General features: G+C 41.1%; 1 protein-coding gene across 7 annotated transcripts in view; it reads left to right on the top strand.

The window, feature by feature from the left end:
* Positions 1-27,736, top strand: part of TTC13 (tetratricopeptide repeat domain 13) — an 81,679-nt gene that overhangs the window by 10,813 nt on the left and 43,130 nt on the right. For 4 of the 7 annotated variants that reach the window (XR_011253104.1, XR_011253103.1, XM_069572510.1 and 1 more), the window contains exons 2-5: positions 10,240-10,334; positions 13,581-13,656; positions 17,154-17,224; positions 27,367-27,432. Coding sequence is in view for 4 of the 7 variants with exons in the window: in XM_069572510.1 (XP_069428611.1) it covers positions 10,240-10,334; positions 13,581-13,656; positions 17,154-17,224; positions 27,367-27,432 (308 nt within the window). In the remaining 3 variants the exon portion in view is untranslated. The remainder of the gene's footprint in view (positions 1-10,239; positions 10,335-13,580; positions 13,657-17,153; positions 17,225-27,366; positions 27,433-27,736) is intronic. The other 3 variants (XR_011253105.1, XM_069572512.1, XM_069572511.1) reach the window with 1 other exon arrangement.

The raw sequence follows: 27,736 nt of genomic DNA, 5'->3' as shown, positions 1-27,736 counted from the left end.
TATTAACATTTCACAGTCATTCTGTGAACTGTATACATTACGTCCATTCCTCACAGTTGCCCTGTGAGGGGATGTGGTGGTACTTCAAATGAGGAAACTGAGGCTAAGAGAAATTCAAGAGAAATCCTGTGCAAAGTCAGCCAGCCAGTTAGGCATCTAATCTGAGTCATCCTGTGCTCTGAACCACTGCTGCCAAACTAATTACATTTGAAGCCAGGGAAAGGGTAGATTTAAATATTAAAAGAAGAGCTGGCTCTTTGAAAATACAGACATTAATTAGACACTAATTTAGCAAGGCTAATCAAGAAAAATGAGAAGAAACCAGTATAGCTGGCCCTTGAACAACATGGGTTTGAACTGTGCAGGTTCACTTACACGTGGATTTTTTTTCAGTAGGAGATGCTACGGTGCTACATGATCTGTGGGGTAAAGGCGATTGTGAAACTGCGGGTTCGGAGGGCTAACTATAAGTTATACACAAATTTTTAATTGCATGGAGAATCAGCACCCCTAACCCTTGTGTTGTTCAAGGATGAACTGTATTTCCCTTTAGGAATCATTGTAACTCCATATACCTTTATGACAAAGATGCAGAACAGTTCTAAGAAACAATTATAAAATCCCTCCTCAGAAAAAGGTAAATTACCAAGTTTATTTTCCCTCTGCCTCTTAAATATCTTGTTTCCATCAGGGTCAGCTCTTCTTATTGAACTTAAGCTTCCTAAGATTTCTTAGAGATCCTACCTGCTTAATCATCCACCATTTATGATTATCAAATTTATATCTGTAGCTCTCTCTTTCTCTGAAATCTCCTACTATACACAAGACAACTCCTGGTTTAGCATCTCACGAACACTTGCTTAAACTGAAAGCGCTTTCAGTTCAGTTTAGTCGCTCAGTTGTGTCCGACTCTTTGTGACCCCATGAATCGCAGCACGCCAGGCCTCCCTGTCCGTCACCAACTCCCCGAGTTCACTGAGACTCACGTCCATCGAGTCCGTGATGCCATCCAGCCATCTCTTCCTCTGTCGTCCCCTTCTCCTCCTGCCCCCAATCCCTCCCAGCATCAGTCTTTACCAGTGAGTCAACTCTTCACATGAGGTGGCCAAAGTACTGGAGTTTCAGCTTTAGCATCATTCCTTCCAAAGAAATCCCAGGGCTGATCTCCTTCAGAATGGACTGGTTGGATCTCCTTGTAGTCCAAGGGACTCTCAAGAGTCTTCTCTAGCACCACAGTTCAAAAGCATCAGTTCTTTGGCTCTCAGCTTTCTTCACAGTCCAACTCTCACATCCATACATGACCACAGGAAAAACCATAGCCTTGACTAGACGAACCTTAGTCAGCGAAGTAATGTCTCTGCTTTTGAATATGCTGTCTAGGTTGGTCATAACTTTTCTTCCAAGGAGTAAGCGTCTTTTAATTTCATGGCTGCAGTCACCATCTGCAGTGATTTTGGAGCCCCCAAAAATAAAGTCAGCAACTGTTTCCACTGTTTCCCCGTCTATTTCCCGTGAAGTGATGGGACCACATGCCATGATCTTTGTTTTCTGAATGTTGAGCTTTAAGCCAACTTTTTCACTCTCCACTTTCACTTTCATCAAGAAAAGCACTTTTCCTCTTAAACTCCCAACTTCAGTTACTGGCATAGCTCCGAATCTCTAGCGGCACATTCTGGGGATAGTGCCTCTTTCCTCCTCCCATGCCCAGTTTTACTCAAGCTTTGTCTTTTTTACTTCATATCTCTTTAGACTATGACCCTGTGTTAACTCAGTGGCCTCTACGTATGTTGGGACTTTGCTGCTTTTTAACTAGTCCCAGCCTGCACCTGGCCTTCCTGCTCCAGTCTCCAGTCCTCCTGTCACTACCATCAGTGATCTTCCTGCTGAAGCTTTCTGTGGCATCTCAGTATTAAAGAGGAAAGGAAATAAATGAACTGGATACTAGAGAAACTAGGAGAGGAAATAAGGGAAATTGCAGGACTAAAAAAAAACAGAGCCAGAATAAATGAATTAGAGCAACAGTGAAATTGATCAATAGAGCCAAGAGCTGCATCTTCAAAGAATAAAATAGATCAGTCTGAGAAGGCTAACATGTAAATAGGGAGCAGATGCAGCTGTATGTAATGAATGAGGGATACGTGCACCACTGGAGAAGCCATTAGAATTAAGAGAGAACTGCATAGACATCTCTGCTAATAGGTTAAAAATATGAAGCAATAGAGAAATATCCAGGAAAAAGATGTAGAAGAAGATGAGATTCTGTAATGTGTTTTGAGAATATTTCTGCGGTAATCACAATCCAGTTACTTGTATGACCTAAACAATGAGGAAAACAGACATTTCCTAATTTCATGGAAATCGATATCATTTAAATACAACTAGGTTATTACTCCACTCCAGTACTCTTGCTTGGAAAATCCCATGGACGGAGGAGCCTGGTAGGCTGCAGTCCATGGGGTCGCTGAGGGTTGGACATGACTGAGCGACTTCTTTCACTTTTCGCTTTCATGCGTGGGAGGGGGAAATGGCAACCCACTCCAGTGTTCTTGCCTGGAGAATCCCAGGGACAGGGATTCTAGTGGGCTGCCATCTATGGGGTCGCACAGAGTTGGACACGACTGAAGTGACTTAGCAGCAGCAGGTTATTATCAGAAGATAGCTGACTCCATAGTGAATTAAATATTTTTAGATTAAAGAGCAAATGTAACCTCCTAGGCCAGGCAACTCTAGTTATAACTAGAGCAAACTATTTTCCTATCACAGATCTTACCAAGCCACCAAAAACAGTGATGCCAGAATCTGATAAAGTTGGGGAGTGCGGGAAGGAAAGAAAGCTGTTAACAGTTATAAAAATCCTAAGTAAAATATTAGTAAACTAAAGCCAGCAAATAAAAGAATAATCTGCCTTGATCAATTAGTTTATTCTAGAAGTACAAAAGAGTGTTCAACTTTGATCACTTGATAGACCAAAGGAGAAAAATCATACGATTAACATAGAGAAATATCCAAAAATCACCTGATAAATTTCAGTCAGCTTTCCAGATTTAAAATTTTTGGTGAAGCGGAGAATTCTTCCTTTATATGGTAAAATATATCAATCTCAAAATAGCTACATAGAGCAGCTTCCCCCTGGATGTTTAAAAATGTTAAATGAAAAAGTATTATTGTCAGAAGTTGAGGACATTCTGGGTCATCGAATGACATGGTAACTTCAAGAATAATCTGGCATGCCTTTTATCACTAGTGCTGTTGAGCACTTTGGGAAGGTTTTATCCAGTGCAATAAGATGCTAAGTGAGTATGAATATTAAAAAGACTTTGATACAATTATGTGTAGTTGATAAAGTGATCCACTGTAAGGCATTAATAGAGCAGTTAAAAGTTCAGTAATATGGAGGTGAATATTCACCCCTAGTCAGTTAAGAAGACAGAAGACTGACAGCTTGCTGCATCTGTGCCTGGACTGCTCTCCCAGTCCTGCCAGCCTCCCACAGACCTTCACCTGTTAGATCCTTAACTTTGCTCTGATCTGCCTTCACTGTCAGGCTCCAGGAGTTGGTGATGGACAGGGAAGTCTGGCATGCTGCAGCCCATGGGGTCGCAAAGAGTCAGACACAACTGAGTGACTTTCACATAAATCATCTCAAAGATGTTTTAAAAAAAGAAGTCTAGAAATAGATCCCTGGAGAAGGAAATGGCAACCAACTCCAATATTCTTGCCTAGAGAATCCTGTGGACAGAGGAGCCTGGTGGGCTGCTGTCTGTGGGGTTGCATAGAGTCAGACACGATTGAAGTGACTTAGCATGCATGATGCATTGGAGAAGGAAATGGCAACCCACTCCAGTATCTTGCCTGGAGAATCCCAGGCACAGAGGAACCTGGTGGGCCACCGTCTGTGGGGTCACTCAGAGTTGGACATGACTGAAGTGACTTAGCAGCAGCAGCAGCAGCAGAAATAAGTTCCAGTGTCTAAATGTCTTATAAAGGTGGCATTCAATTGATAGTTTCATAAGTGGCCTTGAAGCAACTGGCTAACCATTTGGAAAATAGATAATTAGAAATTATTCCCTATGTCTTAGACCAGAATAGATCACATGACTTACGAATAGTGAAGGACATATGCAATTTGGACTTCCCTGGTGGCTCAGTGGCACAGAACCCACCTACGAATGTAGGAGGTGTGGGTTCAATTCCTGGGCAAGGAAGATCCCCTGGAGAAGGAAATGGCAACCCACTCCAGTATTCTTGCCTGGGAAATCCCATGGACTTTGTGCCTGGCAGGCTACAATCCATGGGATTGCAGAGTCAGACATAGCCACTAAACAACAACAGAAGCAATTTACAAAGAGATACAAATGGCCAATAAATCAAAAGGTTAGTTTTACTAGTGCTGTATTCAGATTGGGAAAGATAAAAAGAATGGCAATACTAAGTAGAGAGAGAGAGTGTTGCTATACACTGCAAACAGGAATGAAATTACTTTTAAGTATTGGGATGGAAATGGAGCAATATAATGGAAAGTGTTAAAATTTTTACCTCAGCAATTACATGTGTTATACTTTAATTGCCCAGTTGAGTGAATTTGCAAAAAATATAGCCCAAGGATACTCACTGAAACAGTAGCTATATCAAGGAAATAAGAAAGGACATCTTAAATATTCAGTGTGAGGAATGTGGTTAAATTCTATACAATGGAATGCTGTATAGCTGTTTTAAATTATATAGATGTTTATTTGTTGAAACTGAAAAGAATCCCACAAAGTGGAGGGATTGTTAGAATACAGCCAATGTCTGTGCAGCGCTTTAGCACAGTGCTCAGTGGGTGGTAAGTTCGCAAATTGTACCTTTTTTAAAAGGTAGGAGAGAGAGGTTATAAATTATTGCATACTCAACTACTGATCAACAAGCATTACTGCTTCTTCATTCTTGTCAGACTAACGTCTTTCTCTGGGTCCATTACTTACCCTACTCTGACCACTTAGCTTTTTTTTTTTTCTCTTTATTTTAGTTTATTTTTTACTTTACAATACTGTATTGGTTTTGCCATACATTGTCATGAAGCCGCCACGGGTGTACATGACCACTTACCTTTTAAACTCATATTTTTTTATTTTCCAGCACCAGCTCCCTCCTAGCCAGGGTTGTCAGCCCACTGCCCCTTTGCGTTTGCTTGCCATTGTGTTTTTGTATACCAGTCCTCCTGCCTGGAATACTCCTCCCCTTTCCGCACCCGAGTCTGAACCCATGCATCCTTGAAACCCCTCTGTGCTTTGTGAGACTTAACGTTCCGGCTTCAGTCTCTGCTCTCCACCAGGGCTCATGTGAGAATTCAGCTAAATTGGTTCATGTGGTTCCTTGAACGTGACTGCTGAATTAGAGCACGTGAAAAAAAAATAATTTATTGAAGCAAAATTCACATAACAAAAAATTAACCATTCTTTAGTGAACAAGTTTAGTGGTGTTCAGCACATTCCCTAGTTACTGCAGTTACCCTGAGACATGCCCATGATTCCAAGGTAAACTCCTATGTCATTCCCCTCCAAGGTGCAGTCTGTGTCTGTGGATTTTCCTATTCTGGGTATTTCTTAGAAATGGAATCATACTCTACGTGACCTTTTGTGTCTAGTTCCTTTCACTTCGTTTTTGCTTTGGAGGTTCTTACATGTTGTAATATGTCTCAGGACTTCATTCATTTTTAAGGCTGAATAATATTCCGTCACATATCTGTATCATAGTTTGTTTATCCATTCTCTGTTGATGGTCATTTAGGCTGTTTCCACCTTTTGGTGATTGTAAGTAGTGCTGCTGTGAATATGTGCGTGTGTACTTGTTTGAGTCCCGGTAGTCAGTTCTTTGGGGTGTGCACCTAGGAGTGCAGTAGTGGGACCCGTTGGTAATTCTGTGTTTAACTTTCTGAGGAACCACCCAGCTCTACAGTGATCACACCGTTTTACATCCCCACCAACACTGCACAAGGGTTCAGTTTCTCTATCTTTTTCAACACCTGTGATTTCCCATAAAAAAAATTACGCCTGTCGTAGTGGGTGTGCAGTGGCACCTCATTGGTTTGTATTCACTAATTAATAATGATGTAGAGCATCTTTTCATGTCCTCACTGGTTGCATATCTTTGGGAGAGTTGCCAGTTCAAGTCCTTTGCTCATTTTTAAATAGGATTGTCCTTTTTTTGTTGAATTTTACAATTTTTTTTATCTTCCAGATACTAGACCCTTAGTACATATCTTTTAAAAATTAAAACCGTATGTGTTTAGTTTTTCTGTTGTGCTGAGTCTTCACTGTTACGCGTGGGCTTTCTCCAGTTGTGATGAGTAGGGGCTCCTTTCTGGCTGTGACGTGTGGGCTCTAGGGCACAGGCTTCAGTACTTGCAGTACATAGGCTCAGTGGTGGTGGCTCCCAGGCTCAAGAGTGTGGGCTCAGTTGTGGCAAATGGGCTTAGTTGCCCTGTGGCATGTGGAATCCTTCTGGACCAGGGGTAGAACCTCTGTCCCCTGCACTGGCAGGCAGATTCTTAACCACTGGACTACCGTGAAATTTCCTTAGCACATATCTATCAACGTTAGGTCTTCCTGGCTTAACTTTGCTCTTCTCTTGGTGATTTTTTTTTTAACCTCTGGTTTAGTTCAGTTTAGTCCAGTAGCTCAGTCGTGTCCGACTATTTGTGAACCCATGATCAACAGGACACCAGGACTCACTGTCCATCACCAACTCCCGGAGTCCACCCAAACCCATGTGCATTGAATCGGTGATGCCATCTAACCATCTCATTCTCTGTCGTCCCCTTCTCCTCCTGCCATCAGTCTTTCCCAGCATCAGGGTCTTTTCCAATGAGTCAGCTCTTCACATCAGGTGGCCAAAGTACTGGAGTTTCAGCTTTAGCATCAGTCCTTCCAATGAACACCTAGGACTGATCTCCTTTAGGATGGACTGGTTGGATCTCCTTGCAGTCCAAGGGACTCTCAAGAGTCTTCTCCAACACCACAGTTCAAAAGCATCAATTCTTCAGTGCTCAGCTTTCTTCACAGTCCAACTCTCACATCTATATATGACCACAGGAAAAACCATAGCCTTGACTAGCCAGACCTTTGTTGGCAAAGTAATGTCTCTGCTTTTGAATATGCTATCTAGGTTGGTCATAACTTTCCTTCCAAGGAGTAAGCGTCTTTTAATTTCATGGCTGCAATCACCATCTGCAGTGGTTTCGGAGCCCAAAAAATAAAGTCAGCAACTGTTTCCACTGTTTCCCCATCTATTTCCCATGAAGTGATGGGACCGGATGCCATGATCTTAGTTTTCTGAATGTTGAGTTTTAAGCCAACTTTTTTGCTCTCCACTTTCACTTTCATCAAGACGCTCTTTAGTTCTTCTTCACTTTCTGCCATAAGGGTGGTGTCATCTGCATATCTGAGGTTATTGATATTTCTCCCGGCAATCTCGGTTCCAGCTTGTGCCTCTTCCAGCCCAGCATTTCTCATGATGTACTCTGCATATAAGTTAAATAAGCAGGGTGACAGTATACAGCCTTGATGTACTCCTTTTCCTATTTGGAACCAGTCTGTTGTTCCGTGTCCAGTTCTAACTGATGCTTCCTGACCTGCATACGGGTTTCTCAAGAGGCAGGTCAGGTGATATTCCCATCTCTTTCAGAATTTTCCACAGATTATTGTGATCCACACAGTCAAGGGCTTTGGCATAGTCAATAAAGCAGCAATAGATGTTTTTCTGGAACTCTCTTGCTTTTTCCATGATCCAGCGGATGTTGGCAATTTGATCTCTGGATCCTCTGCCTTTTCTAAAACCAGCTTGAACATCTGAAAGTTCACATATTGCTGAAGCCTGGCCTGGAGAATTTTGAGCATTACTTTACTAGCATGTGAGATGAGTGCAATTGTGTGGTAGTTTGAGCATTCTTTGGCATTGCCTTTCTTTGAGATTGGAATGAAAACGGACCTTTTCCAGTCCTGTGGCCATTGCTGAGTTTTCCAAATTTTCTGGCATATTGAGTGCAGCACTTTCACAGCGTCATCTTTCAGGTTTTGAAATAGTTCCACTGGAATTCCATCACCTCCACTAGCTTTGTTCGTAGTGATGCTTTTTAAGGCCCACTTGACTTCACATTCCAGGATGTCTGGCTCTAGGTGAGTGATCACACCATCGTGATTATCTTGGTTGTGAAGATCTTTTTTGTATAGTTCTTCTGTGTATTCTTGCCACTTCTTCTTAATATCTTCTGCTTCTGTTAGGTCCATACCATATCAAGCCCATCTTTGCATGTTCCCTTGGTATCTCTAATTTTCTTGAAGAGATCTGTAGTCTTTCCCATTCTGTTGTTTGCCTCTATTGCTTTGCATTGATTGCTGAGGAAGGCTTTCTTATCTCTTCTTCCTATTCTTTGGAACTCTGCATTCAGATGCTTATATCTTTCCTTTTCTCCTTTGCTTTTCCCTTCTCTTCTTTTCACAGCTATTTGTAAGGCCTCCCCAGACAGCCATTTTGCGTTTTTGCATTTCTTTTCCATGGGGATGGTCTTGATCCCTGTCTCCTGTACAATGTCACGAACCTCCGTCCATAGTTCATCAGGCACTCTTATCGGATCTGGTCCCTTAAATCTGTTTCTCACTTCCACTGTATAATCATAAGGGATTTGATTTAGGTCATACCTGAGTGGTCTAGTGGTTTTCCCCACTTTCTTCAATATAAGTCTGAATTTGGCAATAAGGAGCTCATGATCTGAGCCACAGTCAACTCCCGGTCTTGTTTTTGTTGACTGTATAGAGCTTCTCCATCTTTGGCTGCAAAGAAAATAATCAGTCTGATTTCAGTGTTGACCATCTGGTGATGTCCAAGTGTAGAGTCTTCTCTTGTGTTGTTGGAAGAGGGTGTTTGTTTGCTATGACCAGTGTGTTCTCTTGGCAAAGCTCTATTAGCCTTTGCCCTGCTTCATTCTGGATTCCAAGGCCAAATTTGCCTGTTACTCCAGGTGTTTCTTGACTTCCTACTTTTGCATTCCAGTCCCCTGTAATGAAAAGGACATCTTGTTTGGGTGTTAGCTCTAAAAGGTCTTGTTGGTCTTCATAGAACTGTTCAGCTTCAGCTTCTTCAGCATTACTGGTTGGGGCATAGACTTGGATTACTGTGATGTTGAATGGTTTGCCTTGGAAACGAACAGAGATCATTCTTTCATTTTTGAGATTGCATCCAAGTACTGAATTTCGGACTCTTTTGTTGACCATGATGGCTACTCCATTTCTTCTAAGGGATTCCTGCCCACAGTAGTAGATATAATGGTCATCTGAATTAAATTCACTCATTCCAGTCCATTTTAGTTTGCTGATTCCTAGAATGTTGACGTTCACTCTTGCCGTCTCCTGTTTGACCACTTCCAATTTGCCTTGATATATGGACCCAATATTCCAGGTTCCTATGCAATATTACTCTTTACAGCATTGGATCTTGCTTCTATCATCAGTCACATCCACAGCTGGGTATTGTTTTTGCTTTGGCTCCATCCCTTCATTCTTTCTGGAGTTATTTCTCCACTGATCTCCAGTAGCATATTGGGCACCTACTGACCTGGGGAGTTCCTCTTTCAGTGTCCTATCATTTTGCCTTTTCATACTGTTCATGGGGTTCTCAAGGCAAGAATACTGAAGCAGTGTGACATTCCCTTCTTCAGTGGACCACATATTGTCAGACCTCTCCACTATGACCCACCCATCTTGGGTGGCCCCACAGGGCATGGCTTAGTTTCATTGAGTTAGACACGGCTGTGGTCCTATTGTGATTAGACTGACTAGTTTTCTGTGAGTATGGTTTCAGTGTGTCTGCCCTCTGATGCCCTCTTGCAACACCTACCGTCTTACTTGGGTTTCTCTTACCTTGGACATGGGGTATCTCTTCACAGCTGCTCCAGCACAGTGCAGCCGCTGCCCCTTACCTTGGACGAGGGGTATCTCCTCACCGCTGCCCCTCCTGACCTTGAACGTGGAGTAGCTCCTCTCAGCCCTTTTGTGCCCACGCAGCCACTGCTCCTGGGACGTGGGGTAGCTTGTAAAATGTTACCCAGTTGTAAAGATTTTGAAAGATGGGATGCTCCTTGTAATGTTTTTTGTTTGTCTTTTTTTTTTGTTTTGTGGATTCTGCACATTGCAGTGCATAGTTAAGTGCTTAAGAGCTGTAAATCTAAAGCAAGGAGAATAACAAGGACTGTTTCCTTTTCAGAGTCATCCTTTTTGAATTTCCATGACTCCGACTGTGAACCCAAAGGATCACCACCCTGTGACTCTCTGCTTTCCCTTAACACTGAAAAGATTCTGGTATGTATCTTTTGTGCCTCCTGTTTTGGAAACACAGTGATACTAGTTCCATAAGGCAGAGATGGCCTCTGTTTATCAACCAGGAGTTGAATCCAGTTGCATAAAATAACGATAGGTCATCTGTTGTTTATTCACACTGAACCATTATGTCTTATGACTTGGGTGGTTGGTCATTCTGGACCTAGGACTTTTTACTTTTAAGTTCCAAGGAATAAAAAATAAATAACTTTATTTCTAGGAGCCTTATGATTTCCAGGTGTAGTATAATCTTACTTTTCTAGCCTTGCTTGGGTATCTTTTATGTCTGTTTTTTTATCAGTACCAACTAAACTGTACAACTAAACTGTACAAGAGACCTCTCCATTCCGGAGCTGAGTACCTGGCACTGCATACCTGTCTGTGCTAGCATGTGTCCCCCACCAGCCAGCTGCCTCAAGGTGCAAGGGTTGTGTGTTCCCACTTCATTCTGTGAGGCTGTTCTTTCAGTGCCCAACATTAACATTTTTCCTCCAGACCTTTTCCTTCAACATCCACATAGATTGTTTGCTTCTTTTGCTTCAGAATTTCCTTTTAGTATACTCTTTATTTTCCAGATAAAGCTCTGTCTTTTTATGGAAGAACTGCAGAATATGGGTAGAAATTGCAAACTAGTGAATGGTCAACTGATTATACCTAACTCGTTGCATAGCCGTCAACTTGATATAGAAAAAAACATGTCCAAAACTAGAGTGGGCTAACTTGTGAAGTAGTGAGTTAACCATCACTGAAGACATTTGAGTAGAAACTGGTTAATCCCCATCTTGGAGAAGCAAGTAGATTATGAATTATTAGGGACCTTCTCTCTGATTCAAATATTAGCTACTAGTTGCATTTCAGTTTAAGATGGCACTAGCTAGAAACCTATGGGAGAAAGCTTATTAATCTAGGCCTTTTGTGTTCCTGAGGTTGAAAACATGAGAGTTAAACTATTCATTTATTCATTAATTTTTCAGGTATTTATTTTGTATCTGTTTGTGCCAAGCGTTGTGCTAAGTAAGTACTTAGCCAGAGAATGGTAAGCCCAATAACCTTGGCCCCAGGACTTAGGGCTCCTGTAGCTCCTAATCAAATAATTATACGAATAAACATAGAAGTACAGTTGTGCAAATATATGAAGAAAAAACAAAGGGTCAGTATTCCTGAAGATATCAGGGAAATCAGGCAAGACAGGTTTTAGGATTTGAAAGATAAGCAGGGACCTGAAAGGTGCTGAAAATTAACCTGCTAGTAGTATGGGGCTGTGTGTTTAAACTACTTTGATAATAGCTGCCTGCTTTGTCCACAGAGGATATCTATAGGTATGATATTAGAAGTGGGAGAGATTCTTTTTTGATCAGGAAAATAATTTGTCCATATTACACTTTTCCTGCCCACTTCTGTTATAGAATAAAATAAAAACACTTTAAACTCAGATCTGCTCTTCAGTATAAATATATATATATTTTAAATTTCCGTCCGCGCAGCGCGTGCCACTGTCCGGCTGTGCACGCCCGCATCGCCGCTCCGCTGTGCGCACTTCAGTATATTCAAGAGGTTGCTTGGTAAATGATTTATTTTCATGAGATTTTGTTTCTGTTCTCATCCCATCTTTTTCATGAAGACTTGGCAAATGGTAGACTCTCATTGAATACTGGATGAAATAATAAGGTTTTTAAAGTATTAAAAAGCCTTATCGACTGCTTTCCTTGGCCCTACACAGTTTATTTATTAGAGAAGTGTTTCACACCTGTGTGTCTGTGTGTAAGCAGCTGGTGAGGAGGAAGGACTTGTGTCTGGTCACAGCTGACACAGGTGCCGGGCCGCCTTCACGTGTTGTCGAATCTGTCGCTTTAAAAGAAACGGAACCTGGCTCCCATGTATGGAAGCTCCCAGCTGTAGAGCAAAGCGAGAAAGAGCTGGCAGAGTTCCTCTCTAGCCATTAAGGTTTTACTGGAAGAAATAAAGTGTAAATGTTCCCAAAGGAGTAGAGTTCTTTTTCATTTTGTTTGGGGTGAATGAAGTCCCAAGTTCTCTGAGGTGGGATGCTTTTCTGAGCTGTATCTTCTAACTTATGTTCTAAGCAGAGGCAGCTTATTCTTGGCCTGTTTTGTAGGCAAACCAAAAACCACTCTGTATCTGAACATCAGTCTGGACTTCAAGAGTATAGGGAAAGTAGGTGGAAATGCCTGTTATTCTGTAGAGTCAGTGAAGCCCAAGAGACTACGGCTAATGAGAAGCAATCATTAGCTAAAGAGCATACCCATCAGTCAGAAGAGTCACCCATGGGGAAATATTTGACTGTCATACCTGCCTGTAGGCATCGATATGGTAGATTTAAAAAAAAAAAAAAAGGAATTCAAATAATTGAGATGTCACTGAGTTCTGATCCTGAAGTTTTGCCAAAAGCAACATTTTTAGTTTTATCCTAGCTTTTCCTATCTATATGTGTGTTCAAGTTTTAATTACATCTTAGATGACTCTGGTATGAAGTTATCATTTTAATCTGTATCCTGTAGGCTAAGCATATCATACCATAGCATCGACAGTTAAACCTTCTGACAAAGTGACGGCTGTTTGCATCTTCAGATATGATTTGTCTCCAGAGCACAACAGAGCCATCATTTTGTATGTTGGACCACTGCTGCCTGTAAAATCACTCCACTTACTAAATTAACTCTACTTTGTTTTCCCCTAGTTTCCACTCTTACTTTAGCTGTTGTACCAAGTGTGCATATGTGTGTCTGTGTGACTTCTTGTACTGTGTCAGGCCAGATGGTTCTGTTCAATGCCTGCTATGCGTTGTTTAAGCGCATCTTGCTTCTTGGTCAGATTTTACTGGCCCTGTGACGGCATCATCCCTGTACAACCTGTGTCTCTTACTTGTAAAGAGTTCTTTACAGTTTACAAAGTAATGTTCTCTTATCAAGCCACTTTGGAGACCAGTCACTAGAATGTGATCTTTGTAATGTGATTGACGTCATTGAATAGTCTGTGGAGGGAGCTTTGAAACAGCCAAGAAGATGAATCCTCATGAAATTAAAAAGATAGGTGTTCCTGGAAATCGAAAACCACAAGATGTGTCTTAAAGTACATCATTGATATGACTGAATGTCAATTTTCTTGCTTCCATATAAATTAAATGTAAGTTTAATTGTTTTAAATACAGGTTTCACTGTAAGTTTCTCTTCATTTGAGATAAACTAAAATGTATGTTTGTCTTTATTTCAGAGCCAGGCCAAGTCTATTGCTGAACAAAAGAGATTCCCATTTGCTACTGATAATGACAGCACAAATGAAGAATTAGGTGAGGCTTGACTTGGGGGCTTTTCTTGGGACATTTGCCTGGAGTTTATGATTAGGTGTAGAGTGGGTAGGCAGGATGGTGTGGCAGAAAGGACACAGAGCCTGGCTCTGCCAGCGTGAGCGGTTTGATCTTGGGTAGGGCATTCAGCCCTTGTCAGGGTTTGATATTCATTATGTCATAAAATAAAAGGTCTGGATGGAATCAGTGTTTCTTTGGAAATTAATAATTATGGTATGAGTTCTAACGAGCTATTTAGTTCAGTTCAGTCACTCAGTCATGTCCAACTCTTTGTGACCCCGTGAATCGCAGCACGCCAGGCCTCCCTGTCCATCACCATCTCCCGGAGTTCACTCAGACTCACGTCCATCAAGTCAGTGATGCCATCCAGCCATCTCATCCTCTGTCGTCCCCTTCTCCTCCTGCCCCCAATCCCTCCCAGCATCAGAGTCTTTTCCAATGAGTCAACTCTTCGCATGAGGTGGCCAAAGTACTGGAGTTTCAGCTTTAGCATCATTCCTTCCAAAGAAATCCCAGGGCTGATCTCCTTCAGAATGGACTGGGTGGATCTCCTTGCAGTCCAAGGGACTCTCAAGAGTCTTCTCCAACACCACAGTTCAAACGCATCAATTCTTTGGCTCTCAGCCTTCTTCACAGTCCAACGAGCTATTAGCACCCATTAAAAGATGATTTGTGTGCTGCCATCAATATGAGCAATACAGAAGTGAAAGCAGAAGAGAACCACACCTCCTTTAGCCTCTGTGTCATGACGAGGCTGCGTTGGATTAGTGTTACTCATGGTTCCAGTCAGTTATTGTTGGTCCAAACTCGTGGGTGTAGAAGATTGAGCTCATTCTGATCTGCAGATGGGTCATGCTGTTTGGCTTGTTCAAGGCGTGTCTTGAAACAGCCCGGTTTCGCCAGTGCCTGATACGCTTTGGGTGTGTCTCCATCATTGCCTAATCAGCTCACACTTGAAGGAGTGGAAGCAAATTGAATACAGGACTGAAGAGTGCAGCTGGACAGATTCCACAGAAGGGTGTGCTCCTGGTAGCCCAAAGCACCTGAAGAACTTTCTGTCTGATTTACACATAATTATTTTTATCCTTTCTGCTGCCATATCCATTTTATGTTAAGGCTGAGCACTATTTTGAAAATATTAATCACCTTTTATTTGTATTCTTTGAGTAAGCTTTGAGAATTATCGTTTAAGGCATCAGATTTGGTCTCCTTTGTAATCCTTGAATTCTATTCAATCTTATATTCATTTATTAAATAATGAATTAAGAGTGTACTATGTGCCAGGCCTGTCTTATGCTCTAAGAGTAATCCTAGTACATCCTGGGATAGTATAGGCTCCAAGCTGGTTTAGGATCTTCTGAATGTCAGTATTTATTATTTTTTTTCTTGGAAAAATGACCTCTGTAAGCATACATGTTGCAAGGAGATGTGAAATTGCTGGTTAATAACGATTTCTGGGAGATTCCATTTATCCTAGTTTTCTCTTTATGTCTTTGAACTCTCACAACTAAATTTAGATCCTGCTGCTGCTGCTGCTAAGTCGCTTTAGTCATGTCCGACCCTGTGTGACCCCATAGACGGCAGCCCACCAGGCTCCCCCGTCCCTGGGATTTTCCAAGCAAGAACACTAGTAGTAATTTTTTTGTACAAGATTTAGATTACTTTTCAATACATATATATGTGCTAGTCATGTCCAACTCTTGTGACCCCATGAGCTGTAGCCCGCTGGGGTTCTCTGTCCACGGAATTTTACAGACAAGAATACTGGAGTGGCTTGCCATTTCCTCCTCCAGGGGATCTTTCCAGCCCTGGGATCGAACCTGTGTCTCTTTACGTCTCCTGCACTGGCAGGTGATTCTTTATCACTGTGGTACCCAGGGGTTTTCTAAAAAAAACAAAAAAATCTACTTTTAGATGGAAAGATTTGAGAGCTGCATTTGATTTTATTTGAAAGGAGTTCAACACCTTGGCCATGAACAACAAATTAAGCATGTTGCTAAATGTAATATTTATCCCCTAAAGCTGGATTTGTTTTTATGGGTCACATTCATTTGTTCATTCAATAGATACTTACTGATTTGAGAAGGTAGAGAGGAAGTTCTGAAATTTTTAGATCTGAAAGAATCTCATGCAATTAAGGAGTAATTGAGTTACAATACATGTAAATGGTTAGGATTGTGCCCGGTACCTATTAAGAATATAGTGCATGTTACTATTATTGTTATTGTTATTTTTACTACTAATGCTCCTGATTCCCACCAAAGAGGTCTCTGGCTACATTATCTGCTACAACTATCTGAATAGTATCCATTCCTGTTATTCTGAATATGAGTTTGACTTTAATTATCTTTTCAAAGAAATTAGGATGAAAACAGACCTCTTTTCATGTTGAAGAGTGCATCCCAGAGCTCTTGTATTATTATGATGCTCAGTGTTTTGAACTTTACTTTTCTGAGGTTAGTTATAAAATCTCTTTCTGCATTTAATGTATTTACTACTTTTTACTGTCAGGGAATTTAAACTGAATGACATTAAAAGTTTCAGTTGCCCATCTTCTTGGACACTTATGTCCTTAAACTAGAGGGTCACAATAAAGCTTTTTTTTTTTTTTTTTGCAAAGAAGTAGATCAAATAAGATCAAATATTGAATTAAGAATATAAGTTTTCAGAAATATTGGGGGCTTTAGGGAATTAGGGCAAATATTGCAGGTGGAAATATATTCTAGATTAAAATTAAAATTTATTGGTTTTTTTTTTTTTTGGACAGGTGACGTTTAGTCAAAATACTGCCATGTTTGAACAGGTTGTCCTGACTGTAACTTCAAAATACCATGGACATAAGCAGTTTGATTAAAAACTGTTATGATCTTTAGAGTATATTTTGAGTAATGTTTGGCTGTATTTTAAATAGAAGAGCTAGGGATAAGACTGCAACTGCATATTGCCGTGGGGTGAATTAGACCTACAGTTAAGCATTATGTTAATACTTATATAATACTATGGTAATTGGAACCTCTCTTTTTGCTCTTAGTAGGTAATTGGCAGAAAATTGGGCACCTGCAGATATTGAGATATGTAATGCTCTTTGTTTATTTCTTCTAATGTTCATAGTAAAGTTACATTGCTGTGTTATATGGATATTATACAGGCTTATTACTAGCTCCTTTGAAATACAGATAGGAAATACCATAAAGATTACTTGATATTTGAAAGTGAGTGATGGGCTTAGACAAAGATAATTGCTTTTTGCAGGCAGATGTTTTATAGATATCTTTAATAATTTAAACCTAGATAGAATTAGACTGACTAGCAAATACCAAATGGTAGGAGAATTCAATTACACCTTATTAACTCTAAGTTTCCTTTAACTGCTTCTCGTCCTTGGAGCTGCCTTTTAAGATTTGGTGAAGAATTTAGTTGCCTGTTTCAGTCCGAATCCTTTATTCATTCCTTTAATGTTTCTGTGTTCTTTATCCTAGCTATTGCGTATGTGTTGATTGGCAGTGGTCTCTATGATGAAGCAATAAGACATTTTTCAACAATGCTTCAGGTAATTTTTCTTCTTAATCATATAATTGCAAGTTTATAGTAATGACAAAAATATGGACTTATGTGTAACTAAAGTGCTGCAATAAAACATAGATTTTAAGATTTTACAAGAAAGTAAAGGAAATCAGCCCTGACTGAGCCCTTTCTTGGTGGTGCAGGCCTCATATCATGCTCTCACTGAATCTTTGCAGTGTCACTTTATTTTAAAGGAGATCAGGCAATTTGCTTGTAGTCTCCCCACCATCAACAGGCAGAGATGAGATTCAAATGCAAGTTTCAGAAAGATAAACATCAGCTTCAATTCATTTTACTGTCTCCCTTGATATCTCTCATGAGATGCAGACACTGGAAATTCTTGGAATTGCGGATGTTTACTCTCTGTGCAGGTGCTGATCTGCATGGTTAAGTCCACTCATGGATTTGTTTCTCACCGTAAAGTATAAGACCCTTCAGTCGGAGCATTTGACCTCTGCTTATTGATGGCTGTGTTAAAGTCTGGTTCAGACCAAGTGCTTAAATGCCTCAGTGTAAGAGCTGCATAGGAGACCTGCAAAATGCAGCCTGACATTATGGTCCATATGTCTTGGGTCATTATTTAACTGTATTCTGGTAGATGCTTGGCCGTTATCCATTATCTGTTCAGGACGGTCAAGTAGGGTTAGAAATACCTGAGTTCTAATCTGTCTCTGCTGCTCACTAGAAAGTTATTTAACCTCCTGGATTACGGGCATATTAATAACTGCCTCCAAAAATACTCTAGTTCAGTTTAAATGAAATATCTTAAAAAAGCACTTTACTGGATGCCTGGCACGTACAGTGAGCGCTCAGTTAATTTCAGCCACTCAGAGTACCGTCCTGGCATATTCGTCTGTGCTCATACAATAAGAGCCAGTAGACAGTTTACAATTCAGCAGGCTGATTAAATTTTAAAATACCAGTTTTGAAAATTTTGCTCTTCTTTTCTCTTTTTAAACGTAGAATTAATTATGTTGATAACTTAGTCTTCACTCTCAAATAATCAATAAGATGTTTTTATAGTTATTACTTTAAACTCCTTGCATCTAAACGGCTGTGTGTTTGAGTGGTCATATGGGATAATATTCTTCAGTGGAGTCTAAAGTACAATGGGTAGATTATAAAGTTTTAAAAATCATCCTTTTGTTTAACGTTGCAGTATTTAAAAAAGTAAGAAAGCACTGGTTTGAAAAGGGGGCTTTGATACGTTTATAAGAGCACATATCAGTTAATTTATGATAGCAATCAGAAGACAACAGTTTGAGCTTGCAGATGTGTTATCAGTTCATTCAGCTTTTTGAAAAATATTATCTGTCTAGTTAAAGGTAATCTAACAATGTTAAAATAAGTAATAAAAAATTTCTCAATTCTCCCACTCTAACATTATATAAGTTTTTTGTTTATGACCTTTTCAAAGTATGTGTTTGTTTTTTTATAATCTGAATATATATACTATTTTGTATTACTTTTTCACTTAATTTTATAAAGTTTTTCCATGTTTCTCTACAGTTATTATTTTAATGACTCTATAGTATCTCTGGTGTCCATTTATTATTGTAACACTTCTCTTGCAGTTGTGTTCAGAAAGTAGATCAGAATTTTTCTCTTTGTGCTAAGAAAAGATATTAATATACTGACGTTTGATGTAGTATTTTCATCAATCTACATTGGGTTGCTTTCAGCTGATAGATTTTTCTTTGAGAATGCATGCAGTATAAATTGGACTGCTGATTCTGGTGATCCAAGCTACTGCTGGGGCGGGAATGGAAGTCAGGGGCGCAGCAGAAAGTTCAGGTGCTCCAGGCCCACGGGAGACAGGCCCGTGCCATCCTTCAGAGCACTTCTTACCCGGAACTCAATGCCTTGGCTTTCGTGCTGGTGCTCTTCTCGGTGACGTCTCTCTTCCCTTTCGTTTCGGTTCTTCCCAGCCTTTTCTGCATCATAAGACATGTGGAAAATCGTTTTTTCGTGACACACTGGAATAATAAGCAGGAGCAAGTTTAGAGGCATCCATACAGAGCTTGGTGAATATCTGTCACACTTTATATGACTGCGGTAAATATATAATACAAAGATTTGATGTTGAATGATAAAATTCTTTTTTAAATTTTAATAAGACTTGATCCTGCTTTTCTGGATGTAGTTTTTCTATATTAGGCGTTATGAAATTGATGCGCATAATTCCTACGAAAGAGTTTTTCATTGATTTCTTCAAGTTCTTGATAGCCAATCTCATCAAGGAACTCTACAACCAGGCGGGAGTGAATGTCCAAAGAATAGTTATTGCTGCTTCTTTAACTGACCAAAACTCTTTTTCTTATCGTGAATCAGAATTTACATGTTAGTCTCTTTCATTTTATTTTTACAGTATGACCATTCTTTAAATCTAAGTGCTCTTCCTTTTCTCTTTTTGGCAAATGTAGCAATACTTTATCTTGCAGTAAAGAAATTGGTTTTCAGCCCAGCAATACTTTTTATTTTTATTGTCCAGTATTCAGAAGAGTGGTAAAGTATTTCTTCAAGCTTGGAGAGTTGTTGCCTAATTAGGACTCAACCCAGTATCACTGGAGGATCATTTCTGTCAATACATTGTGTCAGCTATTAGATGTCCATCTGTTCCTTGCAGGACCTTCTACATGTGCAAAAACCCCGTATTTTTCTTGGCTGCGCCACGTTTTAGTTGCAGCATGTGGGATCTAGTTCCCTGACCAGGGATTGAACCCAGGTCCCCAATGTTGGGAGCATGGAGTCTTGGCCACTGGACCACCAGGGAAGTCCCCAAAATTCTATATTTTTAACCTGGTAAACACACCTTAGCAAATCTTCAGTGATAACTGTTCACAGACAAACTTTTCCAGTTTTTTTAGTTTGTCGTTGTTGTTGTTTAGTAGTGAAGTCTTGTCTGACTCTTTGCAAAACCATGGACTGTAGCCTCTCCAGCTCCTCTGTCCATGCGATTTCCCAGGCAAGAATACTGGAGTAGATTGCTGTTTCCTTTTTAGCTCGTTAACTCTTGACAAAATGTTTCTTTCAGACATACTGCAAGCTCCAGCTTGAAGCAACAACGCATGGAATCAGATTCCATTCATAGAAAGCTGAAGACAAATGGGGCCATGGGTGCTGGGATTTTATTATATTTACTGTATATATAAGATCATTTAATGTGAAATTTGGATCTGTGCTCAAGGACACATATTCCAGAATGACCTTTTGATGTAAAGCTTTTATACCTTCTCATTGGCTTAGTTACAGGATCAGAGAACAAACTTATGGGATATTTCCATAATCTTTGTTGTTTTAATGTGTTCATTTTAGTATTTATCCAAATGTGGATTGTTTAGAACATCTTTAAAGGAAGACAGTATTCCCTGAGCATCAGTTTCCAACTAAACACGATTTTAAGATTTATTAGATCTGTCCATCTTCGTTGGAAACTCTTGATTTTAAAAGCTTATCAGTCGGTACTGTCTCCATGTCCGTGTCTTTGTGTCCTTTCCACACGTGTTGGTGCCTCCATCATAGTGTTCTTGAAAGCGGGAAACTCTCCTGATTTCTGTGCTGCTTCGATGCTCATGCAGGGCTGGGTGACCTAAGTACTGTGATGATGTTCAATGAGGCAGTTGACCTTTGCTATTAGTTGTGTGACTTTGAACTCATCTGACTCTGATCTGATTGTAATGGAACTGAATTCATGAAAGAACTTTGTTTTTTTTAACATTAGCAGAGAAAATGTAAAGCATTCCTCTGCTCATGATCTTGTAGTCTTACTTTATGCACATACGTACGTGCACCTGCCGCTCACACAGAACTCCGTCCTCCTTACATTGCTGGGCACTGTCGCTTTTTACTTCTTTGTCTCTGATCCAGTGACTTGCAGGTTTTAACAAAAAGCCAACCTTGTGGTGGAAAAATGAATATTTGTAAATTTTAAAATCACTATGTAAATAATATAATGAATATGGTAAATTAGACGTTTATGGATTTTAAAAAAAATATTATTTTTAATTTGAGACATCTAAGTGGGCCTGACTCCAGTAAGCTATCTTATTATACTATGATTTTGTATTTGCATAAAGTGAATAATATTGGACAATTGAAACATTAGTTTAATTCATTTAAAATTCTGAAAGGTTTATAAAGTGTAAGTATTATTAAACTCGTGTATTCAAAAATACTTCAAAATGATATGCTGAGCTCAATTTGTTTTTAGAAATAAACATTTTTTTATTTGAAAAAATAGTTCATTGTAACATTTCATAAAGAAAGAATTGTGTCTTGTTGTTAACATCCAAAGCCTGTGATAAAATAATAAAGACTATATAAAATTATATAAAATAATAATAGACTATATTGTGGTATGATAGCAACCACAATAATTATATGGGGCTTCCCAGGTGGCGCTAGTGGTAAAAAACCCACCTGCCAATGCAGGAGACATAAGAGATGTGGGTTGGATCCTTGGGTTGGGAAGATCCCCTGCAGGAGGGCATGGCAACCCACTCCAGTATTCTTGCCTAGAGAATCCCCATGGACAGAGGAGCCTGGAGGGCTACAGTCCATCGGGTTGCAAAGAGTCAGACACGACTAAAGCAACTTAGCACACGTACACAGTAATTATATATTCTTCTATGTTGTTGGAAAGGAATTCTAAATATATATATCTATATGTTGAACAATAGAGGAAACTTAGAGTAACATGCCTCTGTTAAGTATTTAGGTTTTCTCCATTCAATTTACAATAACAAAATGGATGTTTAGTTATTGTGATTGTTATCATGGTTATAGTCTAGTATTACGGGTTCCAAATCAACGGCATACTCTCCCCTGAGCCTGCCACATCCCCCCACCCACAACTGGAAAAGAGTCTCTAGTCATACCCTCGTGTTGCCAAGCTCAATGAATGGCACCCCTCCGTAGGGTTACAGCATGCTTCACACATGTGTGTGTCGCTGACTTCATCACCAGCTCCGTCTGTGTATCTCCTAAGTATCTCCTTCATCCATCTGCTTCTCCCAGCTCTATTCAAACCATGGCCAGCCGCTTTGATCTGCCAGATGACAGATGGGGCCAGCGTTTCCTGGCTTCTCTGCTCACACCCTTCACACACATGCACATGTGCACGCTGTACAGACATGTACTTTAAACACTCATATACTTTGCTGTTGGTTTTAGGTTAAAGATAAAAACCTTTAATATGGTTCCTACCTGCTTCTCCAACCTCAGCTTGGAGATGCAGTATTCCTTGCTTCTCTCAGAGTCTTTGCACCATCTGGACCAGTCATTCTGGGATTTCCCCCACCCCCTAAGATCTCAGTCTAGGTATTTAAGTCTTTATACATTTTATAAAGCACCATTTATCTCTCTCACACTTACTGAGGGTGTAACATTTATATTTTTGGTTCTTTGGCTGTGCTCCAAGAAAACAAGAATCTTTTGCCGTGTGTGTTGGTTTTTTTTACTGTGGTATTTGTAGCACATGGGATGGGGCATGCTTATAGCTGGCCCTAGTAAATATTTGTTGAAAGAATGACTAACCTCCATATGACATATAGAAACAGAGGAGGGGAGCATACCTATTTTCCAGGGGCATCTGTAAGGAGTTAGAGAAGAGGGAGTGTTGAGCTGAGACTTGGAGGATGGAAAGATTTTCCTGGGCATGGAGACAACGGGTGAGTGTTTCAGGCAGATGAGAGCATTTGCAAATGCACCCAGCTTGGAAGCCCGTGTTGCATCTAGGGAACTACTAAGTAATGCCAATTTTTAGAGTATGAACTGGGAGTGGGGGAGTGAAAGGAGGTGAATGGTGATGCAGAAAAGTGATCAGTGATTTTTGCAAAGGCATTTAGATGTCACCTCACTGTTTTTTCAAATCCTGAGGCGCTACCCTTTAGTGGGTGCTAAAATTAATTGGTGACAAGACTAACATTTTTTATTTTTATTTTTTTAATTTTAATTTTTTTTATTAGTTTTTTTATTTTTTAAATTTTAAAATCTTTAATTCTTACATGCGTTCCCAAACATGAACCCCCCTCCCACCTCCCTCCCCACAACATCTCTCTGGGTCATCCCCATGCACCAGCCCCAAGCATGCTGCACCCTGCATCAGACATAGACTGGCGATTCAATTCTTACGTGATAGTATACATGAGACTAACATTTTTTAAATGAAATATACCTGATAAGGAAATATCAGATAACATTGTGTATAGCAAGGCTTGATGAGACTTAGTGACACTTTTGTTTCTGATGTGTTTGTGTGTATATTTATGTATATATGTATGAGTATACTGTGTTACAGTGTAAAATGTATTTCTTAAAGTGAAAAATGTTTGAATTTTGCTGTTGTAGGTGTTGGGAAGCCAGTGAATAGTTTCAGCCAGGGAAGTGTCATGATCAGACTTAATTCACTCTTAATATGGGCCTGGAGACTGGATGGGAAGAAACAGGAAGTGGTTGAGGCCATTGCAGTTGCCACATGAGAGGAAGTGTCTGCTGGATCAGGAGATGAAACTACCAGGATTTCTTGAATAGGTGTGTTGGCTGGGGAGATGAGGATGACTCCCAGAGTGGCTGGTGTGGCCACAGGGTATATGGAGATGTCAGTCAAACAAGAATAACTCTATTTATTTTCAGTTTTTTTCTCTTGAATGGTAATTGCTTCACAATGTTGTGTTAGTTTCTGTACAATATGAATCAGCCATGTGTGCTGTGCTGTGCTTAGTCACTCAGTCGTGTCCGACTCTTTGTGACCCCATGGACCGTAGCACACCAGGCTCCTCTGTCCATGGGGATTCTCCAGGCAGGAATACTGGAGTGGGTTGCCGTGCCCTCCTCCAGGGGATCTTCCCAACCCAGGGATCGAACCCATGGTTCCCGCATTGCAGGCAGATTCTTTACCATCTGAGCTACCGGGGAAGTCCAAGAATACTGGAGTGGGTAGCCTATCCCTTCTCTAGCGGATATTCCTGACCCAGGAGTCAAACTGGGGCCTCCTGCATTGCAGGCGGATTCTTCACCGGCTGAGCTACCAGGGAAGCCCAAATCAGTCATAAATACACATATATCCCCTCCTTCCTGAGCCTCCCTCCCACTCCCCATCCCACCCCTGCAGGTCGTCACAGAGCACCAAGCTGAGCTCCCTGTGCTAAGCAGCAGCTTCCTGCTAGCTACCTGTTTTACACATGGTAGTACAGATATGTCCGGAGAAGGCAGTGGCACCCCACTCCAGTACTCTTGCCTGGAGAATCCCATGGGCAGGGGAGCCTGGTGGCTGCCGTCTGTGGGGTCGCACAGTGTCTATGGCTGAAGCGACTTAGCAGCAGCAGCAGCAGAGATACATCAGTGCTGCTCTCTTGATTCATCCCACCCTCTCCTTCCCCTACTGTGTCCACAAGTACATCCTCTGTGTTTGTGTCTCTGTTCCTGCCCCACAGAAAAGTTCATCAGTACCATAACTCTTTATTTAAATGTACTTTTTCCTAATTTACCTCTTGTCATGTTATAAACATTTTCTCAGCTGAGGAGAAAAGCTTCTTGGATAGAGTATCTTGAGACAAATCTGAAAGTGGGGTTTGCTTTCACCGGCGCCTGTCCTCGGCAGGCGTGAGCTGCGTGGGGTCACCAGCCGCCCCCACTGCCCGATCTGGAGGAGGTGCTGCTCTGTCGCTGTACTGTCTCCTGGCGGGCGCCGGTCCTGGGGAAACACGTGAAGACTGTCTTAGTTTGATTCCTCCGTGGGGAACTCTCTTTCCTGCTTTTCCTTACTCTCTGGCCCTGGATCCCACTCCCAAGCTACTTGCTCTGCCTTTCAGCCAGGAAGAATATTTAAATGTTGAAGTTTTATCTCCAGGTGATAGAATTATAGGGTGCCCTTTACCTTCTTTTTTGTGCTTTGCTTCATTTTCTAAATTTTCTATAATTTGTAATAAGTTTTCTATTTAATTTATTTAAATACAATATTTCCAATTGATAGTAAAGTTTTCTATTACTTTCTGTAGTATGTTTTACTTGCTGCTGCTAAGTCGCTTCAGTCGTGTCCGACTCTGTGCGACCCCATAGATGGCAGGCCATCAGGCTCCACCATTCCTGGGATTCTCGAGGCAAGAACACTGGAGTGGGTTGCCATTTCCTTCTCCAATGCATGAAAGTGAAAAGTGAAAGTGAAGTCGCTCAGTTGTGTCCGACTCTTAGCGACCCCATGGACTGCAGCCCACCAGGCTCCTCCACCCATGGGATTTTCCAGGCAAGAGTACTGGAGTGGGGTGCCATTGCCGTCTCCGATGTTTTACTTAACATATGTTTTTTTTCTGATTATAAACGTATGTGTGTGTTAAACAATTAAAAGGAATGCATCAGTGTATTAAGCAGAAGAGGAAGATATCTAGTAATCCCACTTCCCAGAGGAAATTACTGTTAGTATTTTGGAGAGCATTTTTCTATGCACATATTGACCCCCATAATCGTATACAAGCCTTGTTTATAGGAGGTGACTGCCATTCTTCTGCCATTCTGTAACTCATACTTTTTTCCAATTAGTGAATAGCATGGGCGGGCTATTACACACATGTTAGAAATCAAAGATCCAAGACTGTATGGGAGCCAGAGCAGCAAGTTACATGAGCAGAGTGAACTGACGTAGTGCAGAGGCTCATGGGGAGCTGGTGGATGTTGCACGTCCTTCTGAACAGGCGCCCAGGGCTTCGCTCTGGTTGGGTTTTGTTCTTGTTGCTGTCATGTTCTCACATCCTCATGCCCAAATGTGAGTCTGTCATTGTTGGATTCTTAGTTTTCCAAGAGAAGCTAGAAATCTGTGATTGTTTACTTGACTTTTTCACCTTTCCATATACGGTGAGGCCCATCTGCTGGCTGGGTTGTAACCAGTGATGCCTTGTGTGTGTTAGTCACTCAGTGGTGTCTGACTCTTTGCGACCCCATGGGGTGTAGCCCACCAGGCTCTTCCATCCATGGGATCTTCCAGGCAAGAATACTGGAGTGGGGTGCCATTTCCTCCTCCAGGGGATCTTCCTGACCCAGGGATTGAACCTGAGTCTCGTGCATTGCAGGCAAACTCTTTACTGTCTGATCTACCAGGGAAGCCCCAGCCAGTGACACACCAACTTACTACCTGATGTGGTGTACCTGATTCTGTTTATGGAAGCCTCTTTTGGGGGGGGTGTTGTTTTTCAGTGAATAGCATCTTATCCTTTGTTTTTTCCCATTTACTCATCATTTAAGTTGACATGCCTTTTTCTGCAATACTGGCAGACACTCAGTTGCAGATTTGAAACTGATTATAGATTGGTCTGCAAGAGACATCATCTGATGTAGTCCTGTTAAATTCTTCACTCAGGACCTGATAGCTAGAGGCTATGTGCTCTTCTTTCTCCAATGTATAGGAAAGGGTTCAAAGAAGAGGGTAAGATTTGCACAGGTTACATGCTGACAAGTGGTGTTTCACTCTGCAAGTGAGGCAGTTCATACTGCTGGCCGGCGTATGGGACTTGATGGAGGGGCAGCAGACGCTCTGTCCTTGGGCTTGAGAGGCGTTTTATCCAGCGCACATGGGAGCAGTCTGCAAGAAAGGTTTGGTTCTTATTCTGACCCATTAGAATAAAGGATTGTATTATATTAATACCTAATAGATTGTGGAGCCAACTCATCTCTTGTTCCTCATTGAGCTGGCTGTGATGGGTTCTTTCCTTCTCAGATTATTTCATGACTATTTGAAAACAGATGAACCAGGAAGAGGCATCACCCAGTCCATTACTCCTGTCTCTGCTTCTCTGAGCATCCGTTTTCTCTCTGGGCTGTGACTGCTGGTGCTGCCAATAGAGAGTTGTTGAGAGGATTACAATTTAAGTAAGATGACTGTGTGAAAGAAGCTAGCACCAAGCTCAGTAACATTGGTTTTATTTTTCTAGTGTTTTAAAATGTAAATCTCTTATTCGTGTCTCCTTCAAATGCGTTTTTAAAATGTAGACTCTTTTGGTCGGGGACTGCGTATTGATTGACACGAGTGATGGTAGCATAACATAGCTGTCATTTGCAGCATTAACGTGCTTTAAGCAGAAACTGACTTGTTTTGTTTTGTCTATAGTGTTTGACGTGTTTCTGTTTTGGTCTGACTAGGAGGAGCCTGATCTGGTTAGTGCAATTTATGGCCGAGGGATAGCCTATGGAAAGAAGGGACTACATGTGAGTATGGAATAGTCACGCTTACCATAGTGTCTACATGACTGGACGCAGGCCAGGGTGTCCGTGGAGCCCCTCCCTGCCCTCTGGGCTCTGATGGGACAGCGGGGGTAGTGCCCCAGTTCACAGATGAGACAGCGGCCGTAGGGGACTTCCGCAAGGCCAAGTGGCCGGAAAGGAGAGGGCTGGGAATTTCTGCCCAGGTCTTCTGAGGTCAGTTTCACCTAACTTTCTATTCTAAAAGGACAGCCTTTGCCAGCCTAAACTTTAGTTCATGACGAGCTGAACATAAGCCAAGAAAAGCAGG

The sequence above is a fragment of the Ovis canadensis genome, chromosome 25 (assembly GCF_042477335.2).
Source record: "Ovis canadensis isolate MfBH-ARS-UI-01 breed Bighorn chromosome 25, ARS-UI_OviCan_v2, whole genome shotgun sequence".
In the NCBI taxonomy this organism is placed as follows: domain Eukaryota; kingdom Metazoa; phylum Chordata; class Mammalia; order Artiodactyla; family Bovidae; genus Ovis; species Ovis canadensis.
This window is presented reverse-complemented; position numbering and strand designations above follow the sequence as displayed.